The following is a 17,094-nucleotide window of genomic DNA, read 5'->3' as shown; positions in this document are numbered from 1 at the left end:
GATGTACTTTGTATGGATCAGACGGGTGAATCAACACAGATAATTAATTCCTTCTCATAACTTAGGGGTTATTTCTTACTCCCAAGGTGAAGGAAGGAGGTGGAAAATCCTATCATTAGTTCCAAACAGAAAGCTTTGTCCTTGCCCTCTGGCCAAGAGGCAGAAAGTTTTACCCTTAATAAATTATATTATACGAAGCCACTCTGAGAGATCATGTCAGTGTTGATGGAAGAGGTGGTTTGGGGCCAACAGAAGGCCCAAGACTCTCCCAGCTAACCACATGAGTTTTGCTTTCAGCTACAACCGGTGACAAAGAAGGAAGGACAGTGGCTGTTGAGCATGCATTTGAGGAAGACCAGCCAGTGATAGAGGGAGTTGTTGCCTGACAAGACCATGCTTGTGTGCAAAGGTGTAAAGATGAGAGAGCTCATCAGTCTTCTTCTGGCTCCATGCTTGGTTTTGGGGGTTGGAAATATTCGAGGTGAGTTTCAGACTCTTTGCCTCTATTTTTTCCTTTCTTTTCTATTATTGTTCCTTTTATTTTAGCTTGATATTTCTCCATGCTCCCTTTATTTTCTGCTTTCATCTTGGTGCAGAAAGAGGACACTTTTGAGTGTCCTGGTAATACTACACATATGTAGTTACCAGGGCTATACCGAACACTCCAGATGAATGCCAATGGCAGAATTGTGAATGGTATTTGGGCAAGACCCCAAACTTGATGGGCTAGACAATGTTCAAAGCCTGTTAGTATATTTACTTAAATTGACTAGTCATGAAGTTTCACATCTGAGTAGGCCTGACTATTACGAGTATGAGCTGTGACTTTGCCTGTCCCATTGTTAGATATCGTTTTGGTTTATACCGAAAGAAAACTTTTTTCCAACCTGCCTCTTTTCCTCAACAATAGTTGTCTCTTTGTTACGTCTGTTGACTTGTCCTGCCTCCAAGTGATACTCTCCTCTTCAGAGTTAGAGCGAGGGCTTGGCTGCTCCCTAAGAGACAGGGAGCTGAGAGCCGGTTGATAACACAGCTGGCAGAGCAGAGGCACAGCACCTGTGCGAGTGAGGAACTTAGTCATTACTCATAAGCATTGGAGGCTCTGCGGTATTGAAAAAAAGGTATTGAAATAAAAGGTATTGAAAAATGTACCCATTGCACACCTATTTTTCCAAAGATAGGCATGTATCACTGGTACTTGGGAGGATTATGCTCCCTTGCCTGACATGTGATTCACAGTACTGAATGCCATGGACTCTGTGGTCTCTCAAGCAATAACCCTATGATGACTGAAACAACCTTGTCTTTGCAGCATATTTCACTTTTTGGACCTGAAAGTGACTTGGCTTGGGCACAGGTGCTTCTTGCAAGATTAGGCATCAGCTGCCCTAGGCTTGCTAGGAATGGCAAAAATCATTCCTCGCCATCTCTTGGCTGCTGTTTCTGAAAAAAAGAGCTCTCAACCAAGCTGACCCTGGGTCAGTGGTTCCCATCATAGCACAGACAACTCCAGCGCCTGTTCTTGGAGTTTGAATTCTCAGGGAAGGGCACATTCATTTTCCCAGGTTAACAGTGACCTTTCCTCAACACAGACACAGCTCCTCCTTGCACAGAACTTTTTCATAAAAGGAAAAGGAAAAGCAGGTTCTCTGCAAATCTGCCTATGAGGTATGTTTGTTTACTGATAGAGGGACACAAATTTTTCAGCCGCTAGATTTCTTAAATATGTTTTCCTTGTCAGGAAGCTTTTTGCTTTCTGTGACTTGAATGTCATTGTAGCTAACCAGAGTGGGCGTCTCTCACTTTTGCATATGACTTCCTAGAGGCATTACTCTTGCTAAGGCAAGTGGGCTTATTCGGTGGGCACGTGAATGTATTCACCACCACAACAACAACCCAGAAAGGCAAAGCTGAATGTCCTGCTTAACGAGGCATCTGGGTTTTTGCCTTAAACAATAAATCACTCACTGTCGTGGTTTAATTTCAGTCGGCAACTAAGTACCACGCAGCCGCTCGCTCACTCCCCCCCACCCGGTGGGATGGGGGAGAGAATTGGAAGAGCACAAGTTAGAAAAAACTCGTGGGTTGAGATAAAAACAGTTTAATAATTGAAATAAAATGATAATAATAATATGATAATAATAATAATACACAAAACAAGTGATGCACAGTACAATTGCTCACCACCCGCCGACCGATGCCCAGCCAGTCCCCGAGCAGCGGCCCCCCCGGCCAGCTTTCCCCAGTTCATATACTGAGCATGACGTCACATGGTATGGAATGTCCCTTTGGCCAGTTTGGCTGTGCCCCCTCCCAGCTTCTTGTGCACCTCCAGCCTTCTCAGTCAGTAGAGCATGGGAAGCTGAAAAGTCCTTGGCTAGTGTAAGCACTACGTAGCAACAACTAAAACACCGGTGCATTATCAACTTTGTTCTCATCCTAAATCCAAAACACTGTACCAGCTACTAGAAAGGAAATTAACTCTATCCCTGCCGAAACCAGGACACTCACTCATACCTTGCACTTACTGCCTTTCTACTGAGACATCTCTTGACTGCTAGAAGAGCAGTGAATTGGTGAGAGCATTTGTTTGGCTTTTTAAAAATCTATAATTATGTTCTTAGAAGTTGTTTTTCTGTATGTCTCCCAGATTCTTTCTGTCATTAAGGGTTATGAAAGTCAACACTACATTGCCTAGGTCCTGGAGGTCCTCCCATTCAGCTTGGACCCTCGTTTATTGCAAAACTATGCAGGGATTTACCAGGACTCAGAATTATGCTGATCCTAGGACACTGGTGCTGATGTGAGTGCTCAGCTAAATAAATCCCCATTCAGCATTGCCCAGTTGGTCTTGGTACTCTCATTTCCTCCTACTGGGAATATCAAAAGATCATTCATAGGAGACAATAGGCTTCTCATTGAGAAGAGCTGCTCTTTTAGGCTTTCTGTGTTATACTGACGCTTGACCATCTTTCCATCTGTGTTGGAGTTTCACGGAGCATCAGGTCTCTGCAGTTCAGGAAGAGAAACAGAGGTACAATCTGAAGTCTTAGATCATAGTTCACTGTATCAGAATGGCTGTGATTCCTGTCTAGGGGTGGGGAACAGAAAGAGGAAGATGTGTTTGAGTTTTTAGCCAGTGTTACAAGGCCCTTTTGCTTCAAAGGCATGAAGTCCAATGAGGCTTAAAAACACCGAGCTTAACCCTTTGGACTCATCTTTTGAATTAGAATATTTCTTGAAAATTAATTTTACCTATTACAAAACAATTCCAACTTTTCTTCACAGGTTGTAGACCAGAATCTTACTTTTCTTGCATGATCATTTTGATTTACAAACAAGCAGAGTCAAAAAGTTGAGGCTTTCTCAGTCCTAAGCTTCACGATAAAATTCTGATAAATGCCAACATAATGACAGTCCAGCCTACTCTAAGAGCAGCAGCTGCTGCTGGAGACTTCTTGCCTTCAGGCTTTCCGACGAAAGGCCAAATTTTATTTGTGAAATCCATGCAATAGGAACTGAACAACATAGGGGATATTCCCAGCAGATCTCATCACACAGCTCCTCACTTCTCTGTCTCTGCCTTCTCCAGCACAGTAGCAGAGCTTGTGTTCATTTTATCATTTCCCACTACCTCCTTTAGCCCCATCCCTCTTCTGATTGTTTCCTTTTTACAGAGAGCATCCCAAGGCAGACCCTACAGTGTTATAATGACTACATATCTCTTACAACGTGCACATGGATGGAATGTTCAGAAGCTCATCAATTCCTGAATGTGACTCTGAACATGAAAAGTAAGTGTCTGGCTGGTGTTCTGTGAAGGGTCAAAAGGGGCTTGGCTGCTGAACCTAAGAGATGGAGCTGGGCAAAACGACTGTGGACTGGGCTTGCAGCTAGCATAGCATCCAGCTTGCAGACACCAGTGTTATGTCCAGGCTAGGGAGAAAGTTGGATCTGTACAGGATGAAGAAGAACAGGAAGAAGAGCATGCTAATCAAGTCATTTTCATTGTATTTTCAATCACTCTACCCTGCTTTTGCTGTGAGAACACATGCACAAAATATGGCAGGCCATGTTAATTATTGCATCTGAGTGGAGAAGGATGTGCTACACTAGATGCAGTGGTGATAATAACTAATCAGAATGGCAATGAAGGCTTCTTCTTCCTTATGCCAGTAAGAGCATAGCTGTGTTGAAATAATTTCTGCAAAAGAAACTGTGAGAAAAACAGAAGTTGTGCATGTTTGTTTGACTCATCGGGTTTCCTCTCAGAGATACTAGGCTACGTCTTGCACTATCTTTTTGCTACTTCTGCTTCCTTTCAAGAAAAATACAGAACAGTCAAACTGGAGAGTATGAGGGAGAGGAGGGGACAAAGAAGAAGCAAGAGATAGGGGAAGGAGAAAAAAGAGTAATAGTAGAAGCAGGAGATGGAGGAGTAAACAGCAGAGAGATTGGAGGGCAGGAAGAAAACATATGAAATAAGAATAGGAAGAAGTTATCTTGGTTTTATTTTTGAGAAAGAGCTCTAGGATTCATGAGTTGACCTGACAGCTCTTGAAGTCAATGGAGAAGGTGCTCCTTACAGTCTCTACAGTATTGAATTACATTCCAAATGTTAGCAGTTTGCTGTGGATTGAAGTCTACAAACCGCAGAAATGTTTCTGTGGCACAAAGGGCTCCACAGTCTGCATGGAAATAGGTTTTTTTTGTAGGAGGACTGCAGTCCCATGGTCCTCACAAAACTTCTGTCCCAACTGCTAGCTGCGTTTCTTTGGCTTACCTTCTTTGACTTCTCTAGTGTAAGCATAGCATAACATACAGATGTACACATGTAAACTGCCAACCCTACTGTTATAGAAGCAACAAGCTTTGCTTGCTAAGGGAAGGTGAGGTAGGAGCAGAGGGTGACAGCAAGACATTGACCTCATTGACAATGGCATAATCCCACAGTAACAAGAAAAACAGAACAGTGAGAGTGACGAGGATCAACCATCAGTCCAGATCCCCAAGGAAGTCCCTATCCAGCAGCCAGGCTTAAGGTCAAGCTAGGAAGTCAATTCCACAAATCACAATCAGCAACGTGTATCACCAGGCACAGATATGGCTACGTCATAGCTCAGGCAAGGACCAAAGGCAAGGGCCTGAAATTAAAAGCAGCTTTTGAGTGAAGGTGGGGACGCCCTCAGTCAGGCTGATTCCATCTTAGACAGCCTTGAGCATGGGTAGCCAAACCCCTTGGGGGGGCAGTGAAAGAGGTTGTGCTCAGGGCCCAAACACCTACCAACCCAAGACAGTTATTGTGAGTGCCTCTTCCTTTGAGGAAAGGAAGAGAGAATAAAGCAGATGTGCTTGATATTAGAAAATTTATTCATGTCACTTAATGAACTACAGGAATATGCCAACATAATGTGGTGATAAACATTGATTTAGAAACAGAATAAAATAGCATGTGGGGAAGGTTTCAGAAACTACAGTTTGGGTCATCTAGCAGCATCCTATTCAGATAGTCATGCTTTTTTCTGTGTAACCAGGACCAAAGAAATGACCAGCAGGTTCCACAAAGGTGAAAACCATGCTGACTGCCAAAACTTCACAATGCACTGGGTGTGCCACCGACACGGATATGATCAAAGAAACTACAATTTCAAATTTGACCTGACACTGCATGCAGAGCTAAAAGTCTACTTGTTTCAGAATGGTAAAGAGAACCACTAAGTCTTGTCTCTATTCTTGAGTATTTAGAAGTTTTTCAGATTAATGTATTGAATATCTAATCCTAAAAAGATACTTAGGTCAGCCCTTAACCTGAAACGTAAGCAAGAGTGAAGTTAAATGGCTATAAGGCCATACTACCATATTCAAATTCAGTGCATTTGGGATAGACAAAAATGAGTCCACCTTAAATGACTACAATGGAAAATATGGGGGTAGGTCTGCCAGATAACCAGTGTCTTGATTGGGATTGGGGGAAGATATCAAAAAAGCCTTCTGTTTCAGCACCATGCTCTACATGTACTACAGCATATCCTTTCACAAAGTTGTTGTGAAGCTGCACAACAGCACTGCTCTCCCTACTTTACTCTTCTATTCCTTAACGTAATTCCCAGATCTTGTAGAGTTTGTACTTTGGGGTGAAAAAGAATCATGGATTATTTGTAGCAATCCAAGGAAAGTGTTAAATATCCAGATTCTGTCACTCAGAGAACATCAGCTAGGCTTTTTCTTCCCCTCTTCCTGTCCCTGTCCTCACTATCTCATCCCATGGGTTGTACCTTCACCTTCCAGTTCAGACCCTCCCACCTCAAAACCTCTCAGTCAGCTTGATGACATCGGGAGACTTCTTGCTGACCTGGAAAGCAGCTGATGGAAGCCAAGGGCTGGGCAATGCACTGGAGTATGAAGTCACTTACAAGCGGGAGTGGGAGTCCTGGGAGGTAAGAGCAGAGGAGCTGGGCTGCCCTGGTTTGGGCTGCACCTTTTTGGGTGGTTGACAGCCTGCGGTAAAAGCTGTGCAAATAAATGGCCTTTCCGTTCTCAGGCACTATGAGGAGATGCAACAAATGTTGTTGCAGGTCAGGCGGAAGGGGCTCTCTTTCTGTTTGCAAGTGACTTGCCCAGTGAAATACCATTTGTCCTGAATTGAATGCAAATGATTTTGCCCTGAATCCCTCCCAAACGGAATTAAAGCACGTTCCAACAGGAGCCTGCGTGTTCATGTGGGAAAATGGCAAAATACCTTTGAAGCTGCTTCCCCTTCCAGGAGGATGCACTTTCTTTTTTTTTTTTTAGTTTTGAAGTGTGCATATCCCCAACTCCCCAATTTTCTCCCTCCGCGCTCTCCCACCTTTCCCCCAACAACAGAAAGCTGCCTCGCTCTTGCTCTCCAACACCACACGTTGCCATCTCAGCCACGAGGACCTTGTCCCAGGGAGCAGCTACGTTGCCCGTGTGCGAGCCAGACCGGGGCAGGCCAGTGGCTTCTCTGGGCCGTACAGCGAGTGGAGCACGGAGGTGTCGTGGGAGACCCCTGAAGGTAGCGTGGGACGGAGTGGTGCCCTGCAGGGGTGGAAGCGCTGGCTGCGAAGGCAGACCTTTCCTGTCACTGAGCTTGCTCTTGTCTTCTCTGAAGGTGGCCTTCAGCCCAGGAACCTTCGCTGCCTCTTCAATGGTGCAGATCGTCTGACATGCAGCTGGGAAGTGAAGAAAGCGATCATCACCTCTGTCGTCTTTGGCTTGTTCTTCAGGGCCACTCGGGCATCAGCGTACGTGCTCTGCCCATGGCAGCGTGCCTGTGCCTCTCCCACGGAGTTTCTGCTCTGTCCCATTCCCCCTGGCCTCAGCTCAACCTCTTTTTCTCCCCTCAGAGAAGAGGAGTGCTCTCCTGTGCACGAGAAGGCTTTGACCCACATCCCCTATGTGGTCCAGAGCTGTGAGATCCCTGTTAGCAACTCCAGTCGTCAGAGTCGGTACCATGTGTCTGTCCGAGCCAAGATGGAGGAGAAAGTGATTGAAGCCTACAAGAACAGTGAGTTGCTGTGTTGTTTCTTGCTTCTCCTGGTTGTTTCTTGGAGAGATGCCTGTCTGGGCAAGTGGGGCTGAGGACGGCGGTGGTGAGGAAAAGCGTGTGGGAAGAGGAAGAGTCCGGGACTGATGAAGAAAGGAACTGGATGTGGTGTCAGGTCAGAGGTCTGGGAGAGGTGGCTTGTGGGTGTGGAGTTCCTCAGTGGCACTTGTTAACTCGGAGGAAGGTGGCAGCGGTGGAAACTGCTGTGCAGAAATGTGGGTTGTGACCCAGAGCTCCTCAGTGAGCGACTGTCACCCTGCTGACTTCTCCGTGATTGACCTTCACGGGTGTCCCAGGTGACAGGGAGCTGTGGTGAGAGGTGTTTGTGGGGAGTGTGTCACTATGTGATGTCTCAAGAAGCCACTGGAGCTCTTGTGGGTTTGTGCAGTGGCCCCCGGAGCACTGGATGAGGTAGGACTCCTCTGCTGAGTGAGGTGCGCCAGGTGGATCATCTCTGCCTGCATGTATCTGGAGGTACTGGTGCTGCTTTTCACAGGCTAAAGCTGGGAGAGCTCCTGCAGTGGGTGAAACTATCAGGTAGTAGCTCCAAGAGAGCTGACAATCTCTGGAAATGTGGTGGACCGGTTCAAATATTGCTTTACGGCTTTTCTGTACACAGGGAGTGCTGTCAATATCAATGGATATGGATTTTCTGTTATTTAATGGTCTGCTGGTTTATTGTATTTGACTAGAACATGAAGATGCGGGGGATTAAGAAGTGTTAAAAAGCTGAGACTTCTTAACATTGCATAAACCAACATTGTTTTCAGTCTCTGGAAACTACTCACAGTGGTGAAAGGGAGTGCTGGACCAGTATGTTGATTAGTACTCTGAGACATTCCGTGTGTTCCAGTTAAGGTGCTGCCGCCTGCAAATGTGTCAGTAACAGTGACAGAGAGCCAAGAGTATGAACTGAGGTGGATAAAACACACTTTTCAGTATGGCTTCATAAAACAGAGATACCAAGTCGAGTACTGGAAAAACAACCAATACGGAAAGGTAAGCCTTAGAAAGTGCAGGAGTCCTGGATTTCTCTTTGCTGGGCAAATGGGAAGGACGGTTCCTCTCACCTTCATCACGTGTGCTTCTTTCTTCTCCCTAGACTCTCCAGAAGTTAAATATCAGCAATGATGAACCTCCGTTCATCTTCACCCTGCAGATGTTGGCATCATCTACAGAATATACGGGGAAAATGCGTGCAAGGGTGAATATGCCTCTGGATTATGAGGGGCCTTGGAGTGAGTGGAGTGAGGAGTTCAGCTGGAAGACTGAGAATGGTACTTTTCACGCAGGCTAGTTCTGTAAGATTTTGTGGACTCTTGATGGCTGAAATGCCTCTATAGATAAATACACTCTCCCAGCTGGGGTTGAAATTTGGTCCAGCCATGAGCTAGCTGGCGTCGCTCAACAAGGTAGGTAGCTGTCCTGTCTGCGACCTTGCAGTACAGCAGCAATGCTAATGAAGGAGGTGAGCAGGAATGACCTGTTAAGCTTCTTCCTACTTCCCTTCACAAGGTGAGTACAACCAAGCGTAAAGGTTTTCACATGAAGAATCAAGCAGAGATCCTGCCCAAAAGATCATCCTTGTTTCCTGATTCCAGTAGTCCATTCTGCCATCAGGGACTGAAGAGCCCGAGACTGCAAGAAGACAGAATATAAGCCATCAGTCTTTTATATTTGCAGAGTGCCTATAGGGTTGCATAAAACACACAGTAGAGTCTACTGGAGATAGGAACCTTTACACGTTTTTGCTGTTCCTGGACTCAGAGGCAGAATGTCTGCTATCATATGGTCTTGTGCCCAAAGTAATATGATCTTATATGATTTGTCCTGAGGAAGCTTGCAGTGGTAAGACAGTAGGCAGATTCTGATGAGTGTACTCAGGAAGAAATAGGTATGTAGCTGATGATCAGTTATGGCCATCAGCAGAGGAAGCTCTTTCTTAGAAAGACCCCATCTCTTCAGGACGGTGCAGAGTAAGGCAGACCTAAGATGCCTGAAGGCATGCCTATTGTTCATGGTGGAGTAGGGTACCTAACCATCTTTTTATTAGCATAAAGTGTTCACTCTGATGTCAGTAAAAAGTGAAAAAGAATCGGTGAAGGAAACGATGAACTCCTTTGGTCAGTAAGCTGTTCAGGCCACGTTTGGTCTCTCCGACTTTGGAGGGTATCCCAACAGTTTGAAGGCCTCTTGATCCCATCCCGTGACATGCCACCTACCTTTCCCTGATCTGCTTGCATGAAGAGTGACCAGAGTGAAAAACCTGTTACGGGAAGCAGCCGCTCTGCAGGTGGATACCTATTTCTCTTTTCTCTGTTTCAGTTCTGCCACCAGTGGTTCTCCCAGTGATGCTCCCAGTTCTCATCATCGCTTTGCTAATAGTTGCTTATTGCAGCTATAAGTATTTCCTCAGGTAGGCTTGCGTTGTGACTAGGAGATTTAGCAGCGTGTTGGCCGCGTGGGTGGCCTAGAGACTGAGGCACTGCTTGTCCCCCATGGGAGAGAGGTCTATGTGGAGATGAGCCTTGGTGTGCAATGGGCAGCCTTGTGCATGTCTGTGCAAGGGTGAGAGTTGTGTGGCGACATTCCAGGGCCTTGGTGGCGCCTCGCTGTGCAGAGCAGCACGGTGTACGGGGTACAGCCTTTTCTGGTTGCAGCCACATTGAGAAGCAAATCTTGAAAACTCTGTCTTGCTGTTGCAGGAAGAAGCAAATGTGGGAGGAAAAGATTCCGAACCCCAGCAAGAGTCTCCTGATCCAGAGCTACCTAGGGGTAAGAGGGAACTGTAGCTTGAAGAGTGCTCCTGGAGGAGTACAACATGGAGTTATTCCAGGGTGAAAAGACAGAAGGGAGGGGTGTGTTGGGCTGCCTGATTGAGGGGGAGCTGCCAACTCAGTGTCTGGACTGTCACTGAACAGACTGCTGTCCTGTCCAGGTGGATTATGGAGCCTGGCTGAGCCTCATGAAACCCTTCACTACAGACTTTGGTCTTCTGCCTGTTTTCCTACCTTAGTATCCAGGACCTGAGAGCTGAAAAATAAAACCGACTCTCCCCTCTGATGCATCTGGCCAGTTTTGCCATCCCTTGCCTTCAAAATGCTCCCAGACTCCTCATACATGAAACCTGTTGTCCGTAGATGGAATTGACCTTTCTCTGTTCCTGCTCAGGATGTTGCCTGACTCTCTACTATGCTACCTTCTATAGTCTTTGCATGATTACCTCCTTGTATACTCCTCTGCAGTCGCTGGAGGTTGACTTCATACTGTGGGAGATATATTTCCTCCTACATGCTCTTCTTCCTGGACATGGACATTTTCCTCCATGTAAGAAAGGAGAGGGCAAAGAAAAGGAAATGTATAATTTGCACAGTGGTATCTTTGGAGGCATTTTTAAAAGTAAGTGGCTTCTTTTTTCTTCCATCTCTCTCCCTCACCCGTTTCCTGATTTCATCTGCAAGGGCCATGCAGATCTTGTGATCCAAAGAAATTATATCCTAGTAGGTGGATATCACCAAAAGAGGCACTGCATGGAGCATACTTGGAGTTTTATGAAAACAGTGGCTAGGTTCCTTCCTGGAGCTGACTCTTGCGTGTTTCAGTTTCTCACTATCGTAATTCCACAGCCTTATCTATCTGCAAGTCTCTCCTGGAACCGTTGGATTTGTATTTGATCTCACTTCTCTAATTTCTCTATCTCCTTAAGGCAATGCTGCTAATCTCCATTCTACAGACAGAGAGTTCATGCTATTTTTGCCACTGTGTTTTATCTTCTACTTAAGCTAAATGACTTCTACATAATTTCTAGCTCCCTGCAGTGCAAGTCAGTGATGCACGACTCCAGGGAAGAGTGGCCTTTACAAAGGTTAACTTAACAGTTACTTCTCCAATTGCAACATTTTTAGCTTTCCACCCCTGTCTTCTCTATCAGCCTCACCCCCTACCTTGCAGGTCCTTTCATCCCATTTTATATTTTCACCTTAAGTGGAAAGCCTGGTCTTAGCATTGCTCCTGAAGGTGCTGCACATGGTGGGTTGTCATGGTCCTCAGCTAACTGTTCATTTGGCACCCAGTATTTCTCAGCCCCTTATTTAGTCAGCAAGCAATGTCTCTCAGGCATGCATCCAGTCAGCAGTTGACATAGGGGAAGTGTGGTACACCAGACTGCTTTACATGACGCATATCTGCATGTTTTGCAGGCTCTGCTAAATCCCCCTTGCAGATCAGTCATTGTTCTAAAGTCCCTTCTGATTAATTTGGCTGTTGACAGACTTCTTCAACTTCTTTTTCTGTCCACGCACAATAATCAACACCAGTACAAGGCCATCCACTACTCTAAAAAGCATCACAGTAGCTTTGTAACCTATCTCATACCCAGCTCTCCATCCACAAGTGCTCTCTGTTAGTCTTGTGTTTTTGAGAGTTTTCATCCCTGTAGCAAATTCCCTTAGCCTAAACTTTGTAAATATCTCAGCAGTTCTGTTTCTCTGGTCAGTCAGCACAGAAGGACAGTCATTTTAGCTCTATAGGTGAAATGCTGCCCAGAGTGTCCTCATGTGCTGCTGCAGGAATCAGAGTAGGCATTGCACAACACAGCTGCTTTGAAGTTTATTGTGACAGGAACCTGCAGCTGCAGCAGCCCCTGACTCCTATGCTGCATAAAGATAGGTCAGGGATAGACAACGTGGAAGTGAAGGAATAGTCTTCTGGAGGACAGGACATACTTCGTAGCCACAGCTTCCACATTACCATCCATTGTGACTTGAAGATCAAAGAGAAACAGATCTCAGCTTGTTCTGGCTAGAGAATGAAGGTTGAAATGTGAAGAGGATCTGCAGATTTAAGCAAGGACGAAGAGGTGAAAAGCTGATAGAAGATGTTAGAACAGATCAAAGGGTATGAAGGTGCCAGGAATACTTTCAGATTGACAGTTTTTTAACCTGCATCAATCTATTAAAGATTGCCTGTAGCAATGTTTCTACTGTGTTTAGGTGGGGAAACAGCATGGCACTAAAAATGAGAACAGCAAGGTTGTTGGGACAAAAGTTTGCTACTAGCGTTCTTGTGCGCATGGCTCCTGGCTCTTCCTGACCTTAATGTGATCTCTCTTTCCTCAGAAGTGTTACAGTCTTCATTTTCTCTCTTCAGGAAGCTGTCAGCCAACGGCCAGCCAGACAGGTGTGCTTCAATGGGCAAAACACTTTGGAGGAGGTGGAGCAGATTAACTGTCTTAAAATTCTGGATGGGTGAGTAAGCAGCCCGCTCCCTACTCCTTTCTTGAAAGGTTCCTTACTAACCGTGGGGTAAGAGCAGTCTGTGCATGGATATCACCCATTGCGATGGGGAGGACAAAGCATTGTCACTTGTGTATCTCCTAAGTCTGTGTACACCTTCCAAACATCTATGGAAATTGTAACGAATTGCTGCAGCTGCAGACCTTGACTTCCCTGGCTGGAAGTCTGAGGATAGAAACCTGCTCCCTTTCTTCCTCTGCATTTCCTTTGGAAATAGGTTTGAATAAAAGGCATTGACCTAATAGGGTGGAAATCTTGTTGGCTGAATTCCTCCCAGCCCGCCTGAACACAACCTCCCTCTCACAAAAATACAAATATTCCCTTACCCCTTCATCCTCTAGAAATGATATACTTTCTGCTCCTTGAAGCAAAGTCTGACTTTGAAAGTGGAATGTGAACAAAGAAGAGCTGCAGTGGTCCCGGCCAGTTTGCAGCTGATCAGAAATAGCTCCAAATTGTCCATACAGCCTCAAATTCCTGTCAGGTCTTCAAAGATGGAGCAGGGAGGTGACCATAGTGCTCTGTCCAGGAAACTAGCCTAGGTTGCAGTGCAGTCAGCTGACACAAATTAAATTGACCCGTGGGTTTCATGATAATTATCTGCCTCTTAAGAGAGAGGGTCAGCTCTTCTTAATACATAATTTTGTAAGAAGTCATGTGAAGGAAAGATGGATTATGCTTGTTAGTTCTTTGAAATCTTTGTCTTCTCCCTTTGTCTAGCTTCACGTTCAGTGCTTGTAAGAGACGGGCCCTTTATTTTGAAGAAGTAACTGCAAAGTATCACTGAAAGCTCAAGAACTGCATAAATGCTGATGCTAGCAGTCACATTGTCTGAGCCTATACTGCTAAATAAATCAGGGCCAAGATGTAGTATCAAGCATTGCCTTGTAACTGCTTGCACTGCTTTGTTGTCAGCACTCTCCCTGCCATGGTTTGGCTTGTGCCAACTAGTGCTCTCCAAGACAACATCCTGGCACAGTTTGGGAGATAGCACAGGGCAGCAACCATTCCCAGTGGGCAACATGGACACGACTGTACCAGGTTAGGCTGTGTTTGGTGTCCTTCAACAGTATTCTAGCAGGCTTTGCACCCAGGCCATGCAACACACATCCTGTTTCACACCATGAATACAGCTGTAACACAGCAGTCATGCTATGTCATACACTTCGAACTGCAAAAACAGACACAAAGCCTTAGCTGTGTTTTAGACTGCAGAGACACTGTGGGAGACCCAGAAGACTACCATGGCTATACAGTATGGGCACAGCCAGTCTATGCCATTTTACCGGAGGGCCAAAGAATGGTCCCCAGCTCTGTTTTATTTACAACAAAAACATAGCTTTTCTCAAAAGCTGATTTGTGCTTGCATATCTTGGCATTGAGAAAAGTTGGTGGTAGACAGTTGATCTCTTGCTGTGGCACAGAAAAGTCTGAGGCTTGCATCTTCTAAGGAATGTGCAAGAGAGATGGCCAAAGGTTCCTTCTGGTTTCCTGGAAGACAGTGTACCCCCTTAGAGCATCTCCTGTTTATATGCAGTTATCACCTTAGAGAGCTGTCAGAGAGCTGTCAGATAGCTGTCAATAGCAGCTAAGTCCTGTGTTTTTTCACCTGAGCAGGACAACTAAGAGTCCAGCAGAGTTCCATGGAGCTGAGGCAAAAAGAGTGCAGTTTTCCCATGCAACACTGGCTCCACAAAACTGCTGTCAGACTTCTGGAGTGCCACATAAAACCTCACTTTCATTGTCCGCACTTGTCTGCCCATTGAATCAAACTGCTGGTCCATCCTGCCTGCCTGCCAGACTTCCATGCAAGAGTGCTGCTCGTGCAAGTACTGCTTTCCAGACTTGCTTTGCTTTCAATGGTCCATACTTGTACAGCCCAATGGTGTCCTCCCAGCCTGATATGCATCGGACCCTGGCAGTGGACCCAGTGGGAGTCTGTGAGAAATCAGTTTCCCTTCAGTATGTGACCCTCCCAAAGGAAGACTGTCCCCAGGCTCCACAGAGGCAAGGACAGCCAGGAGCAGGTCCTCCACAGCCCTTCCTGCTCCCAGAGCAGAAGGATATGATGCAGCACCTCGACAATGAGAAAGAAGTCTCACCGGCCCCACCAGCCTGTGGGAAAGGCACGAATGTGAGAACAGAAGAGCAGAAATCTCCAAAGGCTCTTAGCTGTATCACGTCTCCTCAGCAGTGCTCCTTGGAGTACGTCACCACAGAGAGCCTGTTACTGCCATCAGCTGTCGACTCCCCCCATCCGCCACTTGTCACTGCCGTGGAGTTGCCTTGTGACTCACAGGACCCCCAGTGACCACTCTTGCCATGAGTTTTCTCCTGGAAAAACTGGTGTCATGGTCTCAGTTTCACATCAAGCACCAACCTCGTCTCCTGAATTGCACCTGGATGCATTTGGAGACCCTTGAGGTGTCCATGGACATTCAGAACCCACAAAAATGTCCTTACATATTTTTTGAAAAGGGGTGCTTTTTTCCCAAAGAACCTGTGTTGGAGAACTATGTAGTCATATTAAATCCTGGCAGCACCATAACAGTTTTCCTCCATTATGGGCAGGAAGTAACGTAAGTACTCTTAACTAACGTAAGTAGGGAGTAAGAAGGTGCAGATGAGTCAGAAAGATCCCCAAGTGTATTGGGTTTGTGTGGCAAGGTTTTGGTAGCAGGGAGGCTACAGGGGTGGCTTCTGTGAGAAGATGCCAGAAGCTTCCCCCGTGTCCAACAGAGCCAGTTCCAGCTAGCTCCAAGACAGACCCGCCGCTGGCCAAAGCTGAGCCCATCAGCGACAGTGGTAGCACCTCTGTGATAAGATATTTAAGAAAGGGTAAAAACTGCTGTGCAACAGTAGCTGGGAGAGAGGAGTGAGAATATGTGAAACAACTCTGCAGACACCAAGGTCAGTGAAGAATGAGGGGGAGGAGGTGCTCCAGGCGCTGGAGCAGAGATTCCCCTGCAGCCCCTGGTGAAGACCATGGTAAGGCAGGCTGTCCCCCTGCAGCCCATGGAGGTCCATGGTGGAGGACTGTGGAGGACCGCATGCTGGAGCAGGTGGATGTGTCCCAAAGGAGGCTGTGACCCTGTGGAGAGCCCACGCTGGAGCAGGTTCCTGCCAGGACCTGTGGCCCTGTGGAGAGGAGCCTATGCTGGAGCAGGTCTTCTGGCAGGACCTGTGACCCTGTGGGGAACCCACGCTGGAGCAGTCTCTTCCTGAAGGACTGTGCCCCATGGAAAGGACCCACGCTAGAGCAGTCTGTGAAGAACTGCAGCCCGTGGGAAGGACCCACGTTGGAGAAGTTCATGAAGAACTGTCTCCCATGGGTGCGATCCCACACTGGAGCAGGGGAAGAACGTGAGGAGGAAGGAGCAGCAGAGACAATCTGTGATGAACTGACCGCAACCCCCATTCCCTGTCCCCCTGCACCACGCAGGGGGTGGAGGTAGAGAAAATCGGGAGTGAAGTTGAGCCTGGGAAGAAGGGAGGGGTGCGGCAAAGGTGTTTTAAGATTTGGGGTTTATGTCTCATTATCCTACTCTGATTTGATTGGCAATAAATTAAATTAATTTCCCCGAGTCGAGTCTGTTTTGCCTGTGACAGTTAATTGCTGAGTGATCTCCCTGTCCTTATCTCAACACATGAGCCTTTTGTCATATTTTTCTCCCCCTGTCCAGTTGAGGAGGGGGAGGGATAGAGCAGCCTGGTGGGCACCTGGCATCCAGCCAGGGTCAACACACAGCACCAAGTAAATAGTTTTGGAAATCCATTAAAATGATCAGATAGCCTGCGCATGATGGGGGATCCATCAGTGGCAAGGAAGACAATGCACAGAATATTGAGGTGATTCAGATCTTCAGAATACTAAAGAAAGCTGTTGAGGAAAGGAAAGCAGCCAGCTTTGAGATTCAGAAAAGCCTGCTGGAGTTGTGGGGGTCTTAGATAACCAAGACAAAAATTTGAAAAATGACACCATTATAATCCCATTTTCTTTCCACAAATGCTACCTCTCCTCTCTAGCTTCTAGTCCAACATGGTGAAAGATATCACGCAGCCCTATGCCTTTCTTAGTTATATTAATGTATTTGGTAAAAGGGACAGGCCATAATTTCCATGTACCTGCATTTAGATAGGCTCACATTCCCCTGATAGGTGTGATTGGCAGGGGAAGAAGCCAGATTTATCTAGGGCTCCTTTCTAAAAATAGGTAATCAATTTCAGTTCAAG

At 46.3% G+C, this 17,094-nt stretch overlaps 1 protein-coding gene across 1 annotated transcript; it reads left to right on the top strand.

Moving 5' to 3' along the window:
- Positions 1 to 393: 393 nt before the first annotated feature.
- Positions 394 to 15,335, top strand: LOC143155760 (cytokine receptor common subunit beta-like). The gene is given in 13 exon segments (XM_076328731.1): positions 394 to 481; positions 3,678 to 3,798; positions 5,535 to 5,701; positions 6,289 to 6,437; positions 6,865 to 7,036; positions 7,133 to 7,528; positions 8,421 to 8,566; positions 8,670 to 8,844; positions 9,893 to 9,983; positions 10,273 to 10,342; positions 12,716 to 12,813; positions 14,476 to 15,168; positions 15,170 to 15,335. Coding segments are annotated over 13 exon segments (2,532 nt in total).
- Positions 15,336 to 17,094: the final 1,759 nt, after the last annotated feature.

The sequence above is a fragment of the Aptenodytes patagonicus genome, chromosome 1 (genome assembly GCF_965638725.1).
Source record: "Aptenodytes patagonicus chromosome 1, bAptPat1.pri.cur, whole genome shotgun sequence".
NCBI classification, from domain to species: domain Eukaryota; kingdom Metazoa; phylum Chordata; class Aves; order Sphenisciformes; family Spheniscidae; genus Aptenodytes; species Aptenodytes patagonicus.
Note: the sequence above shows the minus strand (reverse complement) of the source record. Positions and strands in the feature narration are given on the sequence as shown.